The sequence below is a fragment of the Homarus americanus genome, unplaced genomic scaffold (assembly GCF_018991925.1).
Source record: "Homarus americanus isolate GMGI-L3 unplaced genomic scaffold, GMGI_Hamer_2.0 scaffold25483, whole genome shotgun sequence".
NCBI classification, from domain to species: Eukaryota; Metazoa; Arthropoda; class Malacostraca; order Decapoda; family Nephropidae; genus Homarus; species Homarus americanus.
The window spans coordinates 95,435-118,609 of NW_024726235.1; the positions used below are offsets into that span (position 1 = coordinate 95,435).

General features: G+C 33.6%; 1 protein-coding gene across 5 annotated transcripts in view; it reads right to left on the minus strand.

Annotated features, from left to right (window-relative positions):
• LOC121865384 (homer protein homolog 2-like) overlaps positions 1–23,175 on the minus strand; it is a 141,182-nt gene that overhangs the window by 7,760 nt on the left and 110,247 nt on the right. For 2 of the 5 annotated variants that reach the window (XM_042364716.1, XM_042364715.1), the window contains exons 5-9: positions 22,749–22,977; positions 8,197–8,292; positions 1,544–1,712; positions 668–852; positions 75–235 (exon numbers count right to left, since the gene is read on the minus strand). In XM_042364716.1, the coding sequence (XP_042220650.1) occupies positions 75–235; positions 668–852; positions 1,544–1,712; positions 8,197–8,292; positions 22,749–22,977 (840 nt within the window). The remainder of the gene's footprint in view (positions 1–74; positions 236–667; positions 853–1,543; positions 1,713–8,196; positions 8,293–22,748; positions 22,978–23,175) is intronic. The other 3 variants (XM_042364717.1, XM_042364718.1, XM_042364719.1) reach the window with 3 other exon arrangements.

A 23,175-nucleotide genomic window follows, 5' to 3' on the forward strand; every position in this document is an offset into this window, starting at 1 on the left:
CCAAAAATTATCATATTATCAGCCACAAAGCTAGTCACAAACTATTAACGATACATTTGTAGTATCACTCTTACCTGTACCTTCTCCCGTTGATCATCAGCACGAGCACGCTGAAGCTGGTTTTCTAGTTCATCTATTGTAGCCTCCCTAGACCTAATCTCATCCTCCATGCCTTCCAACCTCGCTCGAAGAGATGCCACCTCCTTGACAAGTTCTTCAGATTCGCCCATACCTACTAGTAGAACATTAATTTCACAGAAAACAGGACTGTGAATTGAGTAGCCTCATTTATTACAAATGACCACGGCAAGAAAATATAGAAAATTCATTCACAGGACGATAAATTAATAACTTTACAAAAGAAAATGAAAATGATTAAAAAACAGAAATTTATCACAAGAAAATGATTACCTTCTGTCTCTTGTGAAAAGCTCAGTAAAAATTTCTTACGTGGTCATCTCCTGAAGGGAAATCTCCAATGGGGTGAAGCTTAAGAAACATGGATACAATGACCTAAATTGCAATATGCATTAAGACGTTTTTTTCATAACCAGTGAAAATTTACTAAACACTCATCTACAATTTAAAATATTCCTATACCAGCTCTACTTACCAAGTCACTTTTTAAAATGCAAATTAAAAATATTTTATCGCTTTATTTACTTACTTCGTCCTCCAGCATCTAGCTCATGAATACGAGTCTTCATGCGATTATTTTCTTCTTTGTACGTCTGTAATTGCTTCTTCCATTCCTCAACATTTGCTGTAGATTCTTGTAGTGCTGACGTTAGGCGGGCATTTGTTGTTTTTAATGAATTTAACTCAATCTCCCACTTTTTAGCATTGGCAGAGCTGTAGAAGCACCAAAGTAAAGCTAATATTAAATTATTCATTTTGTGTATTAGAAAATGTATAAACATACAAACATTTTCCCTTCATTCATTGTCATTCACTCACTTTTACTGATAATAGTGAGAGAGATATGTTCTGCTATGGTACTCTCTTTCCACAACAAGAGCCCAAATCTGGTTTAACTTTGTCATTTCAAACTAGCAAGCATCATTCATCAGCAGCTTGTCCTTCCCCTAACATCATTTGATACAATTAATTTCCATTCATTTACGCACACAACTGCTTCTAGTACATCGTTCACCACAAAAAATCTCTTTTTTGTCCCCCCTCATACCATCCACCTGTCTCTATTTTTTCCCCTTTCTCAATAGGTACATACCCTTGGGACAGACTTTGATTTCCTCTCTACCTGACATTCCCCTCAATTTCACATCTCCTTATTTCTTATTCCCTACATTCTATTTACTCTACACACTCCTATCAGATACATCATTTCTGTTGCTTCTAATTTGCTCCTTCCACTTGCATCCAGAGACTGCATATGTTGAATGACCAGTGAACCATCACACATCCCTACCTCACTCCTACTCCCATTTCAAAACACTCAGTTATTCCTCTGCTTAATCTGTTATATGCTTTACTTTATAAAAATAACACACAAATAACAGGTGAACACTTAAAAATAGCAAACCTTTGAGCTAGGGCAAGTTTAAGACGGTCATTCTCATATTTGAGCTGCATCTGAGTATCTACATTACTGCTGGCTCCCGTGGTTCCTACTTTGTCACCCCCACCTCCTCCGCCTCCTCCTCCTCCCCCTCCTTGCTTGTGCTTTGGGCTTTCTCCTGCTGGCTGGAGTCCTGTATGCATCATTTTGAACATTAGAATGTCATCACTTGTTAAATCATCTATGTAACACAGAATACTCACAGGAAAAAATTACAAATTCTCACAGCCTAACCCTTCGTATAAATATTGGTACAGTGCTGTATTTTATATATATATATACTATATATATATCTACTATATATATATATATATATATATATATATATATATATATATATATATATATATATATATATATATATATATATATATATATATATATATATATATATATATATATATATATATATATATATATATAAAATAATATATATATAGAAGAATCACAATACAGACTAAGACACACATGTGAAAATGAAATAACAGCAGATAACGATAGAGGGTACCACAAGTATGTATTTAAAAGATTGGTCTGGTGTATATGGCTGCTGTAGACATCTAGTACTGTACTGTATTTGCTGGATAACAGTTTGCAAATTTCACAGTACACAAAATAGTGGGATTTTGTTATAATTGGTAAATTTCAAGATAGTACATAAGGTTTGAGGATTTTTTTTTTTTTTTTAGATTTTTCTTCATTTTTACCAACTGATCAAGGAAGAGAGGCAACTATCACACCTGCATGAGACACAGGATGGAGCATAAATTCAAAGACAAACAGAATACTGTACTGTACAGTACTCTAGATCTAGATACTGCATTTAAACCACTGGATCATCCAGTAGCTTTACCCAGCACCGACCCTCACCTAACAGAGTGGTTCCTGAGCAAAAGTACAATTCTGGAAAACTGACAAAGAAAAGTTGTTCCCAACACAATCACATCAATTTGTTAGAATATAAGTGTTACTCATTGAAAAGAAAAAAAAATATTATTGTTTTCCTGGCAATGTAAAGTTTAAATGTTACAGATAACTCAAAAAGGTGATACTCTACCAAAATATTGATAATGGTGTCAAAGGTGTATCCTGCCAATACAGTGTAAGCCTGTAACATGAGTGTACTATAGTGAACATAATCCTGTCACACATGACCAAGTCCAGGTGTGAACAAAAGAACAAAGCAAATTATGGATACAATCTATGACTATTCAAATGACAACTAACCCCCTCTGTTAGATCCTAATGAAATGCTATTATTTCTCCCCTATAACCTTGACACCTTTTTGACTCTTTATATCCTTTGTGTATTGCAGTACTGTACTTGTTAACCTGCCTGATCTACACTGCCCTTCCCAGTACAGTACGATGTTCATAACTTTTTGGCGAGGATCCTAGTCTTCCTTTTAACAGATTACTTACTGCTACATTTAATGACTCATTCACCTTAGTTCCTTGCACATTCACAAATAGCACCAGCTTACTTTTTTTTTTTTTAATTAGAAAGTGACAATTTTACTTTGATATTTGAAGTAATCACACAAAACAGCGTATACTCGAGAACTGTCTCATCAACACATAAAAGGTGTTTTCATATAGTGTACACACCTTGAGCTTATGGTCAGTTGGACAAATCTCACACTCTTGCTGCCTAACAAAGTTGGTTGCATCGTACTAAATTTCACCCATGTGTTGGAAATTAGATGTGAACTTTTTTTTTATTTAATAAAGCTGCAGCATCAAAACGTGTGTGTGATTGTGAACTGTTGAATCCTCTGAGATCTCTAAATAACTTTAATAAGTGTAATTATGTACTGTATATTGATCGTATTATTCAAACTGTGTCCTGGTGTACCAGCAGTTGTTATATGTGAATTGTATTCAATAAGTTTTGGCCGAATTATACTCATCGCGACAACGACAAGGGTCTTATTGTCCTGCACAAAACAAAATTGCTCCTATGAGCGATTACATTCACTGCAGACAACTTCTCTAGTCCATGAGGAAAGTCAATGAATAATCTGTCAACTTTCCATCCATAACAGGTTCACTATTTTTTTCTTGCATGTGCATTGCTATGGAGTACTGGTACAGGGTATTTACTGAAACACTTGAATATTCATAGTGCTCTAAGTTCAGTGAAGTGTTCATTAGTGGTACATTGCCTATCTTTAGACTGCTGTGGAATGAAAAGTCATCGCTGGGCAGTAGAGTCTGATAGGAAGCATCTAAGATTCTTCCTTTTTTTTTTTACTGTTGCTAAAATATATAATTTCACATGTTATATAAACAATAGTGAAACTCTTGCACAAGATTGAAGTACATTATACAGAAGCCTTTTGAGAAAGTTGAAGGTCAATATAAGAATGAGTTACTGTACTATAAACATTTGTGGCTAGGAAGGCTGTCTGGTCACTTATAGTTATGACAGTAAATTTTCACACACAAAGTTAATGGCACTCAATAATATACTAAATTGTTCTTTTGATATAAAGCAGATTTACATTTGAAGAATTATTATGCATAGTGTAAACATTTTGAATATTTTTTTCCTTACAAACCTATTTTACAATTAGTGTATCCATTACTGGTAGATAAACATAACATATCATAGCTTTCTTCATCCAGGGGAAACAGATAAACTTTTGTACAAGATATACATACACAAAACTATTATACAAATGCTGCAGGATCCACACAACAACGAGTTACTTATTAATCATTTGTGGCTGGGTGGACTGTGCACAATGTGGGGGGTCGTGACCGTGCCCAAGGCAAATGACTGAGGGGATTGGAAACTTATCAGGCTCTTCGTGACACAATATACATTATTGGCCAGCAAGAAGATTAATGTTCTGTTTCTGTGTAATTGCTAAGGTAATTTTCATAACATTAACTTCCCATTTTTTTTCCTTATTACATGCAAACAGAAGCTGTTTTACTTATAAAATAAGATTTACAAACCTGATAGTGATAAAATACAATTCAAAATATAAGCTGGTGCACTGATGAGTGTTTCACAATTGCAAGGTGTGAATAATCCCTTTGAGAAGTTAACAGATAGTTTAAAACAATCCTGGAACTTTACATACAGAGTGAAAGATGACAACAAATATGTGAAACCAATAGACCAATTTGGGGGAGGTGTATAATGATGGAAACAACTTCGGTGGACTAGCAGAAGTTTATCAAGAGCAAGACTTATTAGTCCACAAGATTTTCTCACAAACTGCTTAGTGCACCTTTAGGGCGAATCCTTTACTTGACAATTTTTTTTTCCTGAAGAATATGTCAGGTGTAGGTAAGCTAATAAGACATCTCCCTTATTGTTAATAATAGAGAAATAAGACCTGTGATAATAATAGAGATATAAGACCTGTGATGTCATCTGGAAAGCTGTACAGTACTATGGGTAGTGTCAAAATTTCAGTAAGATGGTATGGGAAAAGGAAAAAAAGACAACTTGAACTCTTGTAGTGAAAACAACCAGAAACAACTATGCAATGTTTGCCTTATGGTAACACCAGTAAATGAAATACCCAAGTGTATTCTCAAGAAAATAAGAATTAACATATCTTTACACCTCTATCTATAGTGTGTATGCCTGGAATGGAAGAAAAAAATTATGCGTCACAGTTTTTACCTCACTTCAAAATGCTAAACAACAGTAAAAACTTAAATGAAAAATAATGGTAATCACAAATCTTTTAAATACAAGTACAGAAGTAAAGGAAATCAGGAGTACATTCCCAAATCCTACAGTATTACCAAATATTATACAGAAGTTGCAAAATAAGAGTAAAAATTTGACTAAAAAGCAGTAAATCCAATAGACTAAAATACAGAGCAAATAAGTATGAGTTAAAGCAAACCAAGGATAGAACATGAAAAAATAGATGGAGTCACTCTACAGAGAAGAAAAAGCATACTGAAGTCCTTTAACGATACTTAATGTTACAATTTTTAAGATATATCACACGACACACATGTTTATCCTGGTGATGGCAGATATGTACTTGATGAGCATGTACCTTTGTTATAAGAGAGGAGTACTGTACTAGTGCTGAGTGATAAACGTTTTATATGAATTTGTTACATCAATAATACTGTACTTTACATCACTGCTTGTTTCTGAAAGCTTGTATAGTCATCATGTACAAAGCAGAAAAAGATTTAATGTCCACCATCCCTGTGCTTTCATTGTCATTCATCCAACAGTTATTCCCTCTATAAATCAGAGCAGTCTTAAGATATACCCTTCAATATTCATCTGAACTTTTACAATAATCTATCTCTGTGCCCTCCTGTACTTTTTTCACGCCTATTCTTTTGATCAATTAATTCAATCAAATGGTCTCACCTCAATACTGTACCATATCCATCTATAACAATACTGTACATGTTGGACCCCGCTAATCCGGAACCCGATAGTCTGGCAGCTTCGATGGTTCGGGACGGTGTTTGAATCTGGCTGTCGTTAGTTTCCAGGTATCAGTAGGCCTATAATATAAATTTTCTCTTTGCCTTTTCTGCTAATCTACTCATTTCTGTGTCACAGTAAAGTAAACTTGTTGTGAAGAGGTCCAGTAGGCCTGGGCAAGATTTATGCTGATGTAAGTTGTATTGATACCAGTAATAGCATATTTTATGCATTATTTTGCCTTAATTTAACCTCAGTTTCGATGGTTCGTAATTTTCGCGAATCCGGAACCGGTCTGGTCCCAAGCTTCCCAGATCAGCGAGGTCCAACCTATACCTCTAATAAATATATATATACAGGTATATATATATATATGTATATATATATGTATATGTATATGTATATGTATATATATATATATATATATATATATATATATATATATATATATATATATATATATATATATATATATATATATATATATATATATATATATATATATATATATATATATATATATATATATATATATATATATATATATATATATATATATATATATATACACTATATGTAAGAGAGCACACACTCATTACTACATAAAGGTACTGTACTGTCATCCCATTCCTTACCTCTAATAGCTCAAATTTCTACTCCTTCATATTGAGACAATACACAGGCAGTCCTCACTATATGCACTCCCACTATACAGGTATGGAACCATTTGTCTGGCATGCTTGAGAACTGATAAAATATGTATAGGAACACTGATACTGATACAACTACAGTATACTGTATAACAAAGACTCATGTACAGCCATTATGTCAACACACATTATCATACAAACATACACTATTGGTTTTATATGTCCCTCTTACAGACACAGATGAGATAATCTCACAGAGCCAAACTGTTGTGTTGGCCAGAGCACTACTGAGTACAGTATACATCAACATCACACTTACCAGTTTCATAATCAACACACTGTTAGTTACATTGTAAGACACATGCCTGTGCCTTTTCAATAACATTCTTTCCCAAATTATTACCTCTGTATAAAATCGATCTTTTGCCCCCAAGAATTCAATTACAAATGAAAATGAAACAGTATTAGCTACACACATGGTTAAAAAAATTAACAAACAAATTGAGTTCGTTTTAAAAATCCTGGCAGAAGCATAAAGACTACAGTACTGTACAGTGTAATGGTGCATATAGAAAGAGGAATATGAACTATGATACTGTATTAATTTATGACACTCATGCTCTACATGTCCATCAGTGCTATAATTCTACACATAAGGAAATTACTACAGGTCTTGGGTTATTTATTTATGATAACAATCAATATCACAGTACTTACTGGCCAAAAATATGCTTGTTAGTAATTTTTAACAATTTTTTTTTATAAAAACCTCATTAGTCCTCATGTTTAATTACATCTAGAGATGTCATAAACAAACAAACCCAAGAACCGAGTAAGAAGATAGACAAGCAAGAGGGTAAGTCATGTGGACCCCGTCGTCAGTTTCTGCACATATCAACTAAGACTAACAATACTGCCACATTGTACGTACTCCAATAAACATTTTGTATCGTTTATAGGGTTCTTTTTCACTGGTCTTTCTGTGAGGAAAATATTTTAGGAGAGATAGGTTATGCCAATTCATCAGTTAGTATGATACAAAATTCAGCGAGGTAATTCGTTTATACTGTACCTCAATAAAAGTTTGTCTTCTCGTGAAATACTTTAAGATTGTTTCCAATAAACAATGAAAACGCAAATATACATACAGCAATATGCTGTATGAGAGAATATGCTTTCCATCGAAATTGCTTAGACAATAGTCTGTAAAGATTCAAATTTAAAAGGCAATCAGCAGTTGGTGTATCCTAAATAATTCTGAAATAAATGGCTACAATAGTATTCCACACCCACATTACTTGTTAATAATGTGTTTTGAGAGTAAATGCTTCATCATTCATTTTGTTAGTTTGGTGTTAAATAAGCAATATAATATATAATGGATCATGCAACCTAATGAGCTAAAAAAATAATAATAATAATAATAATATGTAATTGTTTAATGGTGCTGTAAATATATTCATCATATCGAGATTTCTGTAAGATTTAAAGACTTTTCGAAGGCGAAATCCTAGTGTCAAACTCAACCTTAGGCCAAATTTGTTTACCTGAGAGGCTTTGTGAGCGTTGATGAGCAACTAGGGATGATTTGAGCAGCGTGGCATTAATGTCATTAGAGTTGGCCAGAGCTAGGTGATCCAGACCTGTAAGAGGAGCCCCAATAAACGCACAGCAACCTGCATCACCTGCGCCAACCCAACTCTCACTCAAGCTTCAATACCAATGCAAGAGCTTCCATTTTCAGCGATTAAACAGGTTTAACTGGCTACACCTGCTATACACTATGACTGGATACATAAGCTAATTACTTAAATGCCATGCACATAGAATATCAACACATTAATATCACATAAGCAACTTTGCTTTACCTCTTACTTGGTAAGTGTTTGCCTCCAAGACTAAGGAAGGTTTCCTGAGGTGGATTACAAAGGAGTTACACCTCAAGAAGGCAGAGACTACGAAATGACTACTCGATCATTTTTATATTCAATATGAAAATTAGTAATCATACTAATTTTTTCAGTGTAAAAAATTACCAGAATGTTCTGCATTTCAACTCATAATACATATATAAAGCCGCCAACACATCGCATATTCCATTTTCTTAGTTACATCGTTAAGATTTTCATATCGAAATGGGTGGGCTCTTCACAACTGCCTTGAAACATATTATTTACTTCTAACCACAAAATCACTTGGTAAAAAGTTAAAAGGCAAATACCTTGTATGATATAAAAACTCTCAGGTACTTAGCTAATTCAATTCTTCAGGTATTAAGCTTACATCTGTCATCGATTAAGTTCATTGTCACTAATTTCACTGTCTTTTTTAATATTGAGGCTTAGCATCACTGAGCCACTGTACACTACAGAGAAATTTCTCAACTTTAAAGGTTAACATCTTAATATCTAGTAATGATGAATTAATACTCATAACTAACACAAGACTTCTTGGACATAACCCAACTGACAAACGTAACTAAAAAAAAATTGGAATGTCGAGAATGGTAAGGGTAAGAAGAAATTTATTAGCTCTATGGGGGCCAAAGCTTCTTGGATAACGAGTAACTGGATTAGACACAGGTTAGTCGGGCCATCTAATAAACAGTCACTTTTCAGCATTGTTGATGGTGCTCCAGCACCCAAGGCTGGTCATTAGTCTTGCCTCACAATGGGGCTTTGTCAACAAAAGAATTAATCTAGACACTGGTCTGACACAAAAAGGAATAAAACAATATACAGTATATCCCAAATGAGACACACAAATACACACCCATAAGTGAATAGCAAGGCATTATTTTTGAAGGAAGACAGTAGCGTGCAAGTTTAAGAGTCCCTTGTCAAAAATGGTTATTTTTTAATGACCAATTCATAAAAATATATTGATAATTTTATTTTATGAGAAAACCAAAAAATTCAGTGCTCAACAAATAGTTCAGTACCTTAAAGGGATAGGTATTACAATCCATTTAACATAACAATCAAGTCAAATAAATGAAATCCATACACTAGGAGAACTTCCTTCAAAAGGTGTATTATGAAAGAAAAGAGGGATACAATGAGGGAATAAAACAAGCCTAATAGACTTCTGGAACGTCGGGCTGATTGTCTCCTCAAAGTTGCATCGATGTCATCCTCTAGTGCCAGGACTAGACTGTCCAGGTCTGCAGAAAAAATAGGCATAACTGCTTTGATTTTAAGAATTTCAGTCATTTCACTCAGAGGAAGAAGACTAAATACACAAAAAGATGCATGAAGACTGGAAAATAGTGGAGTCCAGAGTAAATACTATAAAAGGATTACTGTCAAAGTTTCAGCAAATTACTTATCACATTAAGGATAACTATAACCTGAAATCTAGACAAGAAGAAGTGAAGACATCAAAAATATAAAATTTTAAAATATTATGTCTACATGCTGTCACATTACATCAAGTAAAATATTTTCTCTAAAGCTGTCTTAGTGAGAAGTAAGCTATTATGGTATGATAACTGGCAGTCACTTAATCATAGCTTAAACATAAAAGGACACAGAAGATCCACCCACAGCAATGAGTCAATCCAGGTCCTTTAGTTGTGAATACTTGGTGCTCTTCTACCACTGCATGGTAGATGTTGCCCTCCTTAATATATACCTTAATAAAATGATTTAATGAAAATTCAAGGGCCCAGTTAAATAAGTTACAACACTTGTATTAAAGTAGTGAAGTACTGACACTAATATTAAACAAAGTGAGGTACAGTACTAACATTAATACAGTGTTAAATTAAATGAAGTCCTCACAACATTAAATTGAGTTCTAATTAAAGTAATACCTCTTGTGTAATTGTGGCTGACCCACATAAGCACTGAAATTGCCCATAAAACATTGATACTGATGATGCATACTATTTTGGATACTGAAAAAAAAAAGATCTTTCTGCACTTCATGAAAAACTACTACAGTACTGTAATGCAAATGAAAATCTACTAAATTCCCTGTAACTTTTGTAGTCTGAGGCAGAAGCGAATCCAGGATTTTATGCGAAGGGGCTTGGATACTGACCAACTCCTTCAATAGTCAGAGGGGGGTTAATGTGAAATTAGACCAGGTAACAAGAGGCTGGGCTAATTAAATTATCACACCTGTAACACTTATTACACATGGCCACTATCATATTCTATGTGACAATAAACTAAAGAAGGCCCATAGGCATAGAAAGGAACAACAAAGGCACATTCCTATGTTTGATGTTTGAGAACAAATGGACTCCCTGCATATTAGGTATTAGACAATCATGAATATACATAAGTATATATTTCTACTTTCTTGTTTATTATTACTGTACTGTAACTCGCTTCTTCTTTTGAGAAGAGTGTTGGCAATAATACAGTATCTAGTTATAATATTTTGGATGTAATAAGTAACTCATGGGTGAAATTTTAGTCAATAAAGGAAGAGTAATTCAACAAAACACGAACACCAAGCTGGTTTAAAGAAAACGGATGGCTGGTGCACTTCCTGAAGAGCTTTTTTATATTGACAACTAAATTATAAGTGATACAATATAATGAGTTTGAGTGAAGAAGCATTAATAAAGCGTTACCATATTTACCGGTTTTCAATATCTCAATAACAGTTACCCATTAGTGATTATTATAGCCAATGAAATGTATGGAGTAAAAATAACAAGTTAGTGAAAGATAAATCCTAATTGAGCATTAATATATTTTATCTTTCAGTAGTGCCTATAAAGGCCTGTCAGGTTGCAAGTGGCCTTGTAAACACATACAGTACAGTACAGTACTTTATTGTCCTTCAAAGGGAAAATATCTAAAATAATATTTTGTATAACAAATTATTTGTGAGATGGTGTTAATTGTTACCAACTTCCATGTGCAAATAACGAAATTTGCTTCACTGTACGAGCAAATGGTCAGCCATCAATTTAGCACCCCCAAACCCTTCACTGGATTGATCAATGTCTCAAGAGAAAACCCAACCTCTCCTGGATCCACTTTCATAATGTGCAGCTGAAGTTAAATTACAGTACAGTACTAAGGAATCTTAAATCATTTTAAACTGACAACTTTTGACCAAAGTACATAAACAGATTAGTACGAGGAATAGTTGCCGAGATTGTTTTGTTTAAGTGGCCAAAATTATATGCTATATACATCAATCATGATAATATGGTGGTGATGATAGATAACAATCTCAATCTCTCTCTCAAGCCTTTTCCCACTGACTGCAGGATGACCAATAAATAATTAAGTATTGAAACATAATTTCTCTTCATTCAGTTATTTATTCATTCTTACTAATGTAAATGATAATATTCTGCTAAGGTTTTTCCTTCCACAATAACGCCCTAATTCTGGCTTGCCTTTTGAATACACATACACACAAATAAAACACTGTTGTGCCTTCTTAGATCTAACACATAAAATAACAATGAATCACCAAATGAAATTACAAAAAAAGACATAAAAAAGACATCTTCAATGACTCATCCAACATGGATGTTCACCAGACATAAAGCTCCTCAGGGACTGACTACTGTACATAGCACACATTGAGCTGGTGTGAGAGATGACCCACATTTAAAATGGCTTTTTCTTGGTACTGATAAGCACAAGCAGGAATAAAGCTTTGACAACAGATATGTATTGACAGTTACTTCAAATTACTGTATAAAACTTTCCTATCAAGAAATGCACTTATATATCAACGTCCAATATCACCCAAATTAAGCCTTTTGGTGCAAAATTTTTTAGTTACAGATTTGATCTGACTGGAAAATGCTGCCTTCTAGTCAACATTTATCCTATTCAAAAAGTGATTTTAAAATGCGGATGTTTGTAACGGATGGTGAAAATACACAATTTTACATCCTCCATCCACAGCAATACCCCAAGCTTATCACTTGAAAAGAAAAAAAGGATTCCTGTTACCTCCTTCAATGTCAAGATATAAGAAAAAAATTTAAATGTTAAGATTTTATAGGAAGATAATTTCAACAGAAGTATGATGCAAGTACAGTATATCTTGTTGCATAATGGGTATTTTTATGCACTTTAATCAGGTTCACACTACTGATAGTTTTTCTTGACAAACTGACTATTGTAAACTTCAGCATAGTCTAACATGAGATACAATAGTAATAAATTCATTGAATATTTCTGAATGGTGATTTAGCTGAGACATATAGAGCAATGACACACTTCTGTTTACAAATCTAGAACTGGAATTATTAAAAGGAAGAACAGAGAATCTGTATTGCTTAAAACTGTTTAACTGGTAATGTTTATTTTGAATAGACAAAACTATCAATAGGAAAGTTGATAGATTATTTAAAAAATGCCTTCAAGACTTTCCCACTAATACAACTTCTAACAGAGTCTGTCTTATGCAGGGGATTATCTGTGATGTGTGGCAGAGGCTTTTCTATCACATCAGTGTAACTTTGAACATAAACAGCTACCTGCCCAGTCAACCAGGGTTTATGAAGCAAGCTCCAATCCTATTTCATAGATTGCCGATTGTTTTAAAAGTCAGTGAGTGAACAAGGGCACCTTGATAAATCTTGGAGCTGATCACTTGACTCAAACCCCCCAGTCATTAATTTAAGTTGCACCCTTCGTACCTTCCACTTATGCTAAATGTGGCCTACTGTCACCACACATTGCTTATGATCTACTGTGCCCCTTGTAGACTTTCCAAGAATAAGATATTTTTTCCATATGAATCCTGGTTACTGCTAGGTATGCTCTGTATTTTTTATTGAATATCATTTTAATTTTGTTTTCACAAGGCCCTTAAACAAACACAAAATTGGCAGTAAATATTCGTGTATTGTACGACTGAAGTGAGTTTAAAAGTGCTAAGGCAAACAAAACAAAGTGCTGAAGTGTAAAAGTAAAAGGTGCAAATTCTGCAAAAACCAGAAGGGTCAGTTTATGAATAAAGTGCCTGGATAAAGTGTTATACAATTTGTTCAAGCGACAAAGTGTCAGCAGATGTGCAAAATAATATATACGCCAGCCAGCCAGCGTGGCCTCTAAGCTGAGCTGATCGCTCATGTGTTGCTGGCAGCCTCCACATCTCCAAACATACCTTCACTTCCAAATTCTTTACTTTCTCTTACAACTCTACACCTTTATTGTACATAATTAACAAATGAAATTTATGAATAAAAAATTTCTTTTGTTTAATTTTTCACATATTACATGAGAGTAAATGAGGAGAAACTGAACAGGCAGGCAATTGACCAAGTACCATGTGTGTGGTGATGTGAGTGACGAGTGTCTTATCATCACGAGAATTATATGGTGATTGTAGGAGAATGATGATACACTGAAGGCTTACTTGTAGACTAAATAACACTGCAAGTGTTAGAGCATAATTAAATAAGTTACAGTAGTGAAATAAGTAAGCACACTACGTAGTAAGAATTTATTTTTATTAATTTAGCATATTTCCTTATTCCTAATAATTTGTTCATAACTTTGGGGTTTGCGCTTGTAAATCAAAACATGGGGCAACCTTTTTTTTACTAAGTGCGAATTTTTATGATTTAAATTCTCGTAAATTAGGGTCTACCTGTACAGCAGGAAGAATTAGTAAATGTGCCTTATTTCTGAACTTTAAGCTTCTTCCCTATGAAGTTCTTACTAACACCCAATCACATTACAGTAATTACAGTTTAGATGCTCATAAGATTACACTTACAGCATTCACTATGCATAGTTTTACATTCTGTAGTTCAGTGTTAAGACATTTACCTCCTGGGTGAGTGGTGTCAGGTTTGTTTCACGACTTTCCTCCTGCCGTATTATCTCTTGCATACTCAGCACTAATGGGTTCTCTATCCCTTCTACGTACAGTGCTTGAGGAAGCACATACCAGATATTTCCTTAAAGAAAATGTTATCACGGTTTGCTATCAAATCCCTAATCCTTATTGCTCTGTCTGAGCAGCTTCTCACTAGTTTTTAGAAAACTGTCTTTATATCTTCAGAGAGGATCTTTATGGTTGTTACCCTTGAAACATGTTTTCACTTCCCTAGCTAGTTTCGAATTTCTTAGGTTACTTCTCTAATGAAACACAGGACACAAAATGAAAGATAAAAGCACATTATCCCATCTTATGGTTGAAGAGATAAGGCATGTGATTAGGAAGAAATTCTTCTTCCTTGGGGTGGTCTACTTATTGCAAAGATATTGTGAAGTATAAAGTTTTTAAATCAGTAAGAAGACTGAGTAGTCTACATCAAGTGAACCAGCTCTAGGGTTATGTCAAGTTGCTAATTACGTAGCAATTTACATTCACCTGACATGACAGTGTTCCCTTGTGGCGGTAATCTGGCAAGTTTTGTCTCTTCTCCTCAGCCATAGAAAAGGAATGAATTCATACTTCAACCCTCTGGGTTTGTTTTTTTTTCTCTCAAAATTTCATTATGTCAAGTTTTGACAACCTAACATTAAAATTTTAAGTGTAATCCACAGAATTTCTACTTGTTACTTTGGCCAGCACAGAAGTAAAGCTCAGGGTATATCAGTTTGTGCTTTGAAAAGTATGTATTACAAACAAAAGAAAAGAAGAAGAAAGATATGAAGGAAAACACAAAAGTATATAAACTGAAAAACAAGAAGTCAATGTAAATACTGTACTATTATATATCTCTACTGGATGTTTGCTCTTAATGCTGCTCTTATGTCTGCCTCACCTTTTCTCTTCCAAACTTAAAGATAAAGTTCACAAACAAATCAAAATAATGTTTCAATACTTCATTGTATCATTGACTTGTGAAATGTGAGACAAATATAACCAAGCCATTAGTTAGTTTTCTCTAAAATGAAGAACTGCCTTTAACTTCTATTACCATTAGTATATAATATAAAGCAGCAGGTAGTAAGAACTTGTTCAGGGTCAGGCTATACAAATATGTTAGCAACAATATGTAGAACATTTTGGCCATGGAGAAAAATGTAGTAAGCACAGGGGCTCACCTAAAGAGAAAAAACTGCAAGAACGTAGTTATATTAGTACAGAAAGTTCACACTCGACAATGCCCAAAAGCTGACTGCAAGAACGTAGTCATATTAGTACAGAAAGTTCACATTCGACAATGCCCAAAAGCTGACTGAGATCCAGGAAGTGGTGCAATGTATCAAGACGTACCACCTCCTCTGTCCATTTGTGAGTGAAGCAAGCAAGTTTGAAATGGAGACACCAGTGGTTTATGAGCAGGCCCACCACCTAGTGATTATTGTCTGGCAGCTGGTACAGTATTTCTGGAGATGCAACAAAGAAAGGGTTTACAATCCAAAATTAACAAAGTCCAAGTTCAATGGGCACACAATTCTTTATATTTCTGACTAATCCTATCTACACATACTAATGCCCCAGGCCAACACATCAATATGCATCTTTTTAACTATACTTTTCACTAATAAGCCTATATCAGGATCACCTGTTCTGGGTCCACATCCCTCCATGCAACTGGAAATATCAAAAGCTTGACATGTAATGACTTCAATGGATGCACATCTGAATAATGTGACAAATATTGGAAGAACAGACTACAGTAGTCAAAATGGGGAGATAATATAAACACCAATATGGACATTGAGTATGGGAGATTAACAAATATAAAAAACTAAAAAAACATATAAATCTCATTCATGCAGCATAATGCTGTGTTATTGTGACCTAATAACATACATGCCATGCATTATATCACCTCTTACATGCAGACAAACAAAATATTTTCAATTAATATAACACAAAAGGCAGAACCATATGATTAAAAATCACACATTGCTCCATTATTAACATAAACATCAGAACAAACTTCAATAAACATGAACATTACAATATATTTCTGTATTAAAATTTTTTTATGAAAAGATATATGTATTTTATATTACTCATAATCTACTTCAATCCTGGCTCATGTATAAAAAGCTTGAATTTTAATTATATATATATATATATATATATATATATATATATATATATATATATATATATATATATATATATATATATATATATATATATATATATATATATATATATATATATATATTTGATTTTTTCCTTACGCGATTTCTCATATACACTCGCCAGAACGAACTTTCACTTACGCGGTTCATCTACTCATATACGCGGGAAGCGGCAGGCACGATGCACACAAGGTCGCCCAGTCATCAAAACATTACCGAGTTCTTCACCCGCCACCCACCACAGCCGGCCCAAGTCAGTGATAGTGATAATTATAGTGAAGATATGAACTTATATGGACTTTGAGGGGTTTGACAAAGAGGCCCTGCAAGCCTCTGTGGTGGATAGTGATACAATACTGATACAGGTGAGGGCCAATAATCTGCCCTCTGCCTCGGAACCAACCCCCCATCCGTGTGCCCAGCCATCTTTTCTACTAATGTAAGTGTTAAAAAACCTAATATTATTGATATTTCTCTTAATTATTAATTGTGTGTGCATACCATCATAAAATTAAGAAGTTATTTTTATTACAACGTAGGTATTGTGTCTGAAAAAGTGGAGTTTGGGGGTCGGCCCGGTCTCTATTTCAATTAATCCCATATGTTATGTTGTTCACTTTACGCGGGCCGCCGTGGGTTCAATTGACCGCGTAAAGTGAGGGTTCACTCCATATATATATATATATATATATATATATATATATATATATATATATATATATATATATATATATATATATATATATATATATATATATATATATATATATATATATATATATATATATATATATATATATATATATATATATATATATATATATATATATATATATATATATATATATAAATGGAAGGAATATAACTTACAAGAAGAATTATGTAAGTAACAAGCTGTGCATTATGATTGTCAAATTTCAGTAGAATGGATGGAACACAGAAAGCAACAATTCAAGACACTCAACACCCAACAACATTTAACACATTACCTTTGGAATGAGACCAGAAATATTTAATCATATACTAAGATTCACCTAAAGCATTAGGAAATGATAGTCTGGTATGTAAATTTTACTGGAGTTACAATTCTTTTTTTAATTTTGCAATAAGATTAAATTAAATGTTAGTTTGAACAAGGAGAGCAAGTGGTATTCATGAGTGATATGTTTCAGCATATTGCTACAAACAAAGTTTATGGTAAAGTGATCTCCATATCAAATTCCTAAACAAAATAAAGTGAACCAAGATGATCATTATCAAGTACAGTAAAGTAATTACCACAATTACCAAAGGTTTCTTAATGAATCCTTCTTCATCAGTTCTATCCAAGTACCTTAAAGATGATAATATCAATCATTTCATGATATATTCATAAGCAATTTCATAATCCTTATGGCACAATTGTATTTCCCTATTTCTAAACAATTTTCAAATCTCTCAATTATCAAAATCATCATAATCATTGCCATTCTTCTGAACATTAAAAAATCACATTTCACTCTCTCATACTACCCTAAATACACCAAAGGCACAATGGCCACACCAACAAAATTCACAACTGTTCTCACTGCTGCTGTATCGTTCCTCACCAACACAGGCCTCAGCACTTGAACACATTGTGTTCTCTATCTACATTTTCAATCCCAACATCTTTGCTCATAAGATTTTACTTGGTATTGTATTCAAATTTCAGAGCCCTCAGAACCTATTTTCTACTCAGATTTGTTTCAATACAGAGTCCTCCTCTCCAAATTTTGATTTACCATTTCAATAAGTATTTCTTCTTTGACATTCCTCCATAAGTCAGTCAAAAGTTTCTGTAACTCTGCTGTTGAGTCAAAATAATTGGTCAACTCAGGAATTTTTTTTTAGGCTTGTTGGTAAAATACTATGCATTAAATAAATGCAAAAGTTGACACAAAATTGAGTGGCAATTTATATTTTGACAAAATTTATAATAATAATAATAAATGGCCTCAGGCACTGGGCTTAGGTATGACATTACATGCAGTAACTGGTAACAATAACATGAGGCCCACAAGACCTAAGCATCCACTTTGATTGGTAAATGCTGGTAATGGACCCAGCTTTGAATGTGGACTATCCAGAGAGCATTCATACAAAAGTTTCAGGAAAATTTGGCTAAAGCTTTGAATATAAGGATATTTTATTTTATTTATTTTCTGTTTGTAGTTATGATAGCCACCTTAAATTGCATCCAATGACATGGGCTACAGGTATTTTGAAAAAGGACAAACCAAATGTGAATGTTTATGGACAGCAAAATGAATGACAACATTATTAGACTAGGTAACCGAAAAATGCAGTATTTTAGATAGCTTAAGTCATTTTAGTCATTAAATGGTAAATGAAACCTTGAAACTGATGATCAAATTATGAGTGCATTATTAGTTTCCTCTTTAATCTATCTTAACAGCAATTTAGAATTTTAGACATTTTTCATTATCAAACAGTTAAATTTGAACAGGTACAGTACTTAAACTGATTGCACAGTACTTGTGTATAGCAATGTAATATTTTCTACAGAATATTCATATCAATAATATAATTATGTTAATATTAATCATGTTTTATTGTAATGTGCTCTTGTATGTGAGATCAAATATCTTGACTTCATGTCTTCAGGCATTGTGTGTTAGTAGTACAGGTAGTATAAAATGAGTATAAAAGACTATAAAATGTTTGCTAAACATTGCCTTTGCCTATGTGAAAGCTTTGAATGGATGGATGAACAGAAAAGGTACACAAACTTAATGCCCCCTGCCAGAGGTGATTGGGACATCAAAAGTCACTAGGCAGATCAATTTAAGACTGGTTAAGGCCCTCAGTCCTTTTGTGATTCTACATTAGACTGAACATGAATCATCAAACTATGGCCAAAATTTGCACCAAGAAGGCAGCATTTTATGTCATACATGTATCTAGGTTAACTCCTCAGCAGAACATAAAGTATCAAATGCTTTAAGCAGAAGTGTAATTATTTCAATCATCATTTTCATTAAAATATGAAAAAGTGGCTGTGCAGTTTTTGTTATTATGAAAATGTCACTACTACAGGGTCAGAATTAAAACCTATGGGTTCCATTCAGGAAAAAACTCTTCCTCTAGAGTTGTCCTTTCTCAATATTCCCATCACATAGATACATCACCAATATCTGTATCCAATATGTACTGTTTTTCAAACTAAACAGACCATTTCTTCATATCATTACTCCAAATTTCCTCATCTCCACTGTACCTCCATATTGTCCATTCATTTTAAACTGATAATCATTACAATAACACTCAAGAAATAATTTTAGTCACTCTTGTACCCATTTTCTTCCTACCTTCATATAATCTTTGAATATATATTTTTTTCATTTAATAATTATTCTCCACAGATATAAATACCTACAAACACATCTCGATTTACCATTCAATCTCAATCCCAGTTTCAGGAAATTTGCTTCTACTCTTTAATTTCCAGACTTAAACCTGAGCTAGGAGGAACACTGTTTAGAATGAGCACTTTCTGAAATGCATCACACAAAATATTCAAGAAATTCTACTTCTTTACCCTGTATACTTCATATTTGTCAATGGTTCTCTTTTAAAAAGCTTTTATATTTTCATCTGGTACACTAATACGACTTTCTGTCTACTAAAAAAGTAAAATAATTTGAATCACAAAGACAGTACTGTATTTAACAATGACTAGTTGCCTGTACAGTATTCCACAAATCTGACTTTGCAAACATAAAGGTTAATCACAATGCTTTTACATAATCTTTCATCATGTAAATAACTGTAACAAGCTGGGCCCTGCCACCTTTGACTAACACTATGTACAGTACACTGCCTACAGTAAACTAGCATGATACACGAACCTAAATACTGTACAGTGGTCCCTCAGTTAACGAACGGTTTGATTAACGAAATACCTCCCGTAAGGATCTTCAATTCGGTTAACGAACAAAACTTCGATTAACGAAATCCTTACGAACAACACGTTTTGTTGTGAGCATCAGCTGATCAGCTGATGGGCTAGTCTGCCAATTCAGTAATCTGTTCTATGTTTACATTCGTTTCCAGTGGAGTAAATATCAAGAAAGTTGTGCTCTTTAATATTTTTGCATTTTTTATATTAAAATTATTAGTCATTTTAAAATTTAGTTAACATATTGATAATATATGCAGTACAGGGAACTAGTTTTTTGTGCGCTCATCAGCCGATTGACTCAGCCACCAGGCGTCAGTTTGGCTTTGTTGACAGTGGAGTGAACATCAATTTTGTTGGTGTCTTGAATATTTTTGCATTTTTACATTAAAATTATTGGTCATTCTGAAATTTAGTTAACATATTGATAATATATAGCGCAGTGTTGATTTAAATAAAATAATCTTGAATTACACCTAGTGAACTTAAAATTTTATTGGTGAAATGACTGCATCAAGCATGGATCCCCTGAAAGGTGATTTCTCCTCCATCCCCACTTCCTTCTCTTCTCCCTTCTCCTCCACCCCCACTTCTAATTCGCATCATCATCATCAACCAGGAACCTTCTACATACACACCTCAAAGTAAGTGTACATACTTTACTGCATTTTTATTTTACTTGTATGTACTTTTCTGTGAGCTGGAACCAATTACCCAATATCCCATTGAAACAATGGATTCGGTTAACAAAATTTTCGATTAACGAAGGACTCTGTGGAACGAATTGTGTTCGTTAACCGAGGGACCACTGTACTATATAAACACTTAAACCCATTGGGTCACATTAACCCATACATACATAAGCATTTGTATAAAACAAGAATAGATACTGAATTATCATGGTAAGTGGACTGATGAAGATGGATGCATGATAAGTTGGTGTGGGTTTTATGTGAAAAACAGTACAGTACAGAACTGTACAATTAACTTATGTTAATTCTTTAAGAGAAGAATGAGTCTGACAGTCTACAGATTGGATATGAATGAAGAATGTGAATGCTCTGTAGAGAAGAACAGGCTCTGACTGGCTTAGATAACTGGAGCAAAGGAGATGAAATGACAAGAGGAATGGCTATGAAAAGATGAGTTAACCAGGCAAATTGGGAGACAATAGAAGATGAAAAGGCTTAACATGTGGTGATGATGGTTAAAAACATAGTTGTGGGTGACGTGAATGGTGGAAAGATCTGTCGATTTTTAGAAGACTTTATATGAAACATCAATCTTAAGGTAGAAATTGGTATACTGTATTGTACATTCTAGTAGGATAAGAAAATATAAAAATCAACAATTTTATTGAACCCGTGGACTTGTTTTTACCTGTTCACAATAAAGTAAAGGAATCTAGTTGGTAGATAGTATGAAAATGAATACGGTACATTGTATAAAACATTACAAAATATATCAACACAGGCACTGCTGCTAGCATGTCAATCCCAACTAACAATTAATAATATAATGCAACTTCCACATACAGTACTGAACAGTACAGTACAAATAATTATGTCAATGCAATGGCAAATTTAAACTACTTGGTGCTGCACTAAATAATTTATAAAATACCAGGTAACAAAGCAAAGTTGACCAAATTTTTCAATATGAGGAGTTTCAATATTACAGTACTGTACTGTAGTTAGAAATAAAATTATCACTTGAACAATAACTAATTGTGCGAGCAAATGTAAAGAATTATGTACTCCTCCTTCCTCATTTACCAATATGGACTAATGAGATATACAGTGTACATTTACAATATAATTATGGTATATCTGTACTACTCAGTTTGCAATAGTCTACTTTCATTAAGATTCCTCAGATATTCATGTAGTTTCTTTAATCTACAATGTGATCTGCATCCTTCTCAAACTTTAATAAATTTGAAAGGAATTTACTTTTATACTTATAACTTATAAAACAAAATAATTCAACTTTGCTTTTTAGTTGATGACAGCAAATAAAAAACCTCACAAATTATAAATTATACAGTACAGTATACAGTATCCTGTCCTGTAACAGTAACCCTCTCTTAAGCAAGTACAAAACATTTAAGTACTGAAATAAATCAACTGATGATAAACTAGTTCAAAATGTTTGTTACAGGGAGCCTTACCTGAAGTTACAGTGTTGACTTCACCCGTTGGGTCTTGTTGGATCTTGGCTCGTGAGGTAAGGGGAGAAGCAGTGGCAGAGGCGGGTCCTGAGGATGAAGACACTGCTCCTACACCACTGCCAGCCCCTGCTCCAACACTAACACCACCTCCACCACCACCACCACCTATTGTGCCATTGGTTTTGCCTGATCGAGTAGCATCTTTTACCTCCTGGAACTTCTCTATGAACTGTAGTCAAAAAGTAAAAGAATAACTATCTTATAATATGTTACAGTACCAAACCTAACATTTCTATTGTGATACACAGTACTGTACAGTATTATTCAAATTAACCAAAGCATCTTTACACAACAACTTATGTTAAATTGGAAAAAAGTATTAGAGGGAGGTTAGAGACTTGAAACAAAGATAAAACTAACTTTTCCA